The sequence below is a fragment of the Gavialis gangeticus genome, unplaced genomic scaffold (genome assembly GCF_001723915.1).
Source record: "Gavialis gangeticus isolate Ggan-Ray unplaced genomic scaffold, GavGan_comp1, whole genome shotgun sequence".
Lineage (NCBI taxonomy): Eukaryota > Metazoa > Chordata > Crocodylia > Gavialidae > Gavialis > Gavialis gangeticus.
Window position 1 is genome coordinate 8,666,225 of NW_017729029.1, and position 2,028 is coordinate 8,668,252.

Genomic DNA, 2,028 nt, shown 5'->3' on the forward strand with positions numbered 1-2,028 from the left:
CTGTCTAGGTCCCTTCCGACTCACTGATTCTATGATTCTGTAATCCCCCCCCCGTGCCCTCCCAGGGTGTGCCCAGCGGCAGGAGCTGCCCTCCCACCCCATGCCCCCCAGATGAGCGCGGCTCTGTCCAGTGGCTGGGCAGCACCTGCCCCAGCCCCTTGCCTCAGCCCCATTCTCTCCCTCACTTTGGAGGGCCTTGATTTGCTCCTTTCCTTCCCCCTTCCCTTCCACCACAACAGACTTACCAGCATGCAGCTCTCCTTGCTGCATACATGCTGCAGCTGCCTGCATGCACAGGCATTTATTGCCTAAATTATCAGCCACGTCAGACCAATATCCAATGCACTTAATTTTGTTTATATTGGTGCTGATCTGATATCAGACCAATGTATCAGTTCACCTCTAATAATTAGGACTGCTCAGTGCTGTGTTTGGGAGCTGCAGCATCTTGTCCTTCACAGAATGCTGTGCCCCAGCAGCTTCCCTCCACTGCTTGCCCAGAAAGTAAATGCCACAGTGAATGAGAGCCATGGGTCCAGTTACAGGTCGGGGGGAGCTGGAAAGGTCACAGACCAGCTGGCATTGCTGAGTCAGGTCTCTTCTCCCCCCCACCCCCAATGTGATTAACAGGCCTGTTTGTTTCATTCCTCTCCAGAGTGTGGTGAAACTGATGCGGGGCCTGCTGCAGTGTATGATGAGACAGGTACAGTACCAGGGGCATGTCCTGTCTCCTGCCACCCCCTTCTGCAGATCTGAACATCTCCTTTTCAATGCATGGACTGAGTCAGGAGCTGGCAGCAGAGAAGTGCTGGAAAAAGTTGTGGCACAGGCTTTCTCCACTTAAATTAAAAGTGATGCGGGCCATTAGAGAAGGCTTAAAATAGGCTTGAGCTAGGATTCATTTTGTTACTGGCTGCTCTGTCCATCATGAAGCTAGTGCTCTTTCCCTCTTGCTGTTTCATGTCAGGCTCTTTCCCCGTCAGGCTGTCTCATGTCTTGCTTGGCTTATGCCCCATGTACAAACACTGTGTATGTTCACAGTATCTTGACCACTTCTTTCTAGGTGTGTATGTCTGGTACTGAAGCCAACCCATAAAAGCTCTCTGCAGCCAAAGCTTCTCTCCCCTTCCACCCTGTGGTGCCAGCTGGGATTTATGCTGATGCTTGGTCTCTTGATATAGCATGAACAAAACTTGCTGGATTCCATTCAGTTTCCCATCCCTTGTGGCATTAAAATCTCAGCCCTGAGGCCCTGGAGCAGGGGTAATTGGGAAGTACCTGATAGCCTCCCATTCCTAAAGGTACCATTGCTCTGATGCCTTCAGGAACATTTCCATATCTCTTCTCTCCCCCAGCCAGACATTGTGGATGAATAGGAGGTGAATGGGTGGGACTGTGTAGAGATGTGTTTGTTTTCTCTCACCCTTTCCCTCACTGTGAAGGGTGAACTTGTCTCAGTGTCCTCTCCTGTACATGTGGCTAATCTTCATCATTTAAAATAGCTCTGGCCTTGGGGCTTCACGTAATTGTGCCTCTTTCCTGCCTCCCACTGTAGCTGCTTCCAAGCTTCCTGCTGCTGAGGCCACCAGGCAGCTGCATTGTACCTTGATTCCAAGTCAGCCAGCAAAAGTGCTCCAACATAAACTGCCCCATTACCTGCATGATGGCTGCACCTAGAATTGGCATCCAGTTGCACAACGAAGCTGTGAAGCCATGTATCAAGTGTAAATGTATCATGTCTTGTTCCTGTCAGTTCTACTTTTTCTATCCCTGCTCTCTGTTGTTGTTCTTCTCTGGCTTTCTCTGGACTTTCCCCATTCATCTATTTCCATTTCACTGCTTGACAGCTGTTTTCCAGCTTCCCATGACCCATGTAGCTTCAGTTGCCAGCCTCTGACAGGAGCAGTCCTGTATACAGTCTTTACTCTTTCTAGCTGAGGAGAGGGTGCTCTTGCTCCCCACTTTCTAGATCCTCTCCATCTAGTATAACTGCCGGCTGGGCTGTGCCATAACCAGATGCACAGAAAG

At 50.2% G+C, this 2,028-nt stretch overlaps 1 protein-coding gene across 1 annotated transcript in view; it reads left to right on the forward strand.

Moving 5' to 3' along the window:
- The window catches only part of LOC109300516 (phosphorylase b kinase regulatory subunit alpha, skeletal muscle isoform-like), a 180,850-nt gene that overhangs the window by 18,492 nt on the left and 160,330 nt on the right, over positions 1-2,028 (forward strand). The window contains exon 3 of the mRNA XM_019521178.1: positions 656-703. Within this exon, the coding sequence (XP_019376723.1) occupies positions 656-703 (48 nt within the window). The remainder of the gene's footprint in view (positions 1-655; positions 704-2,028) is intronic.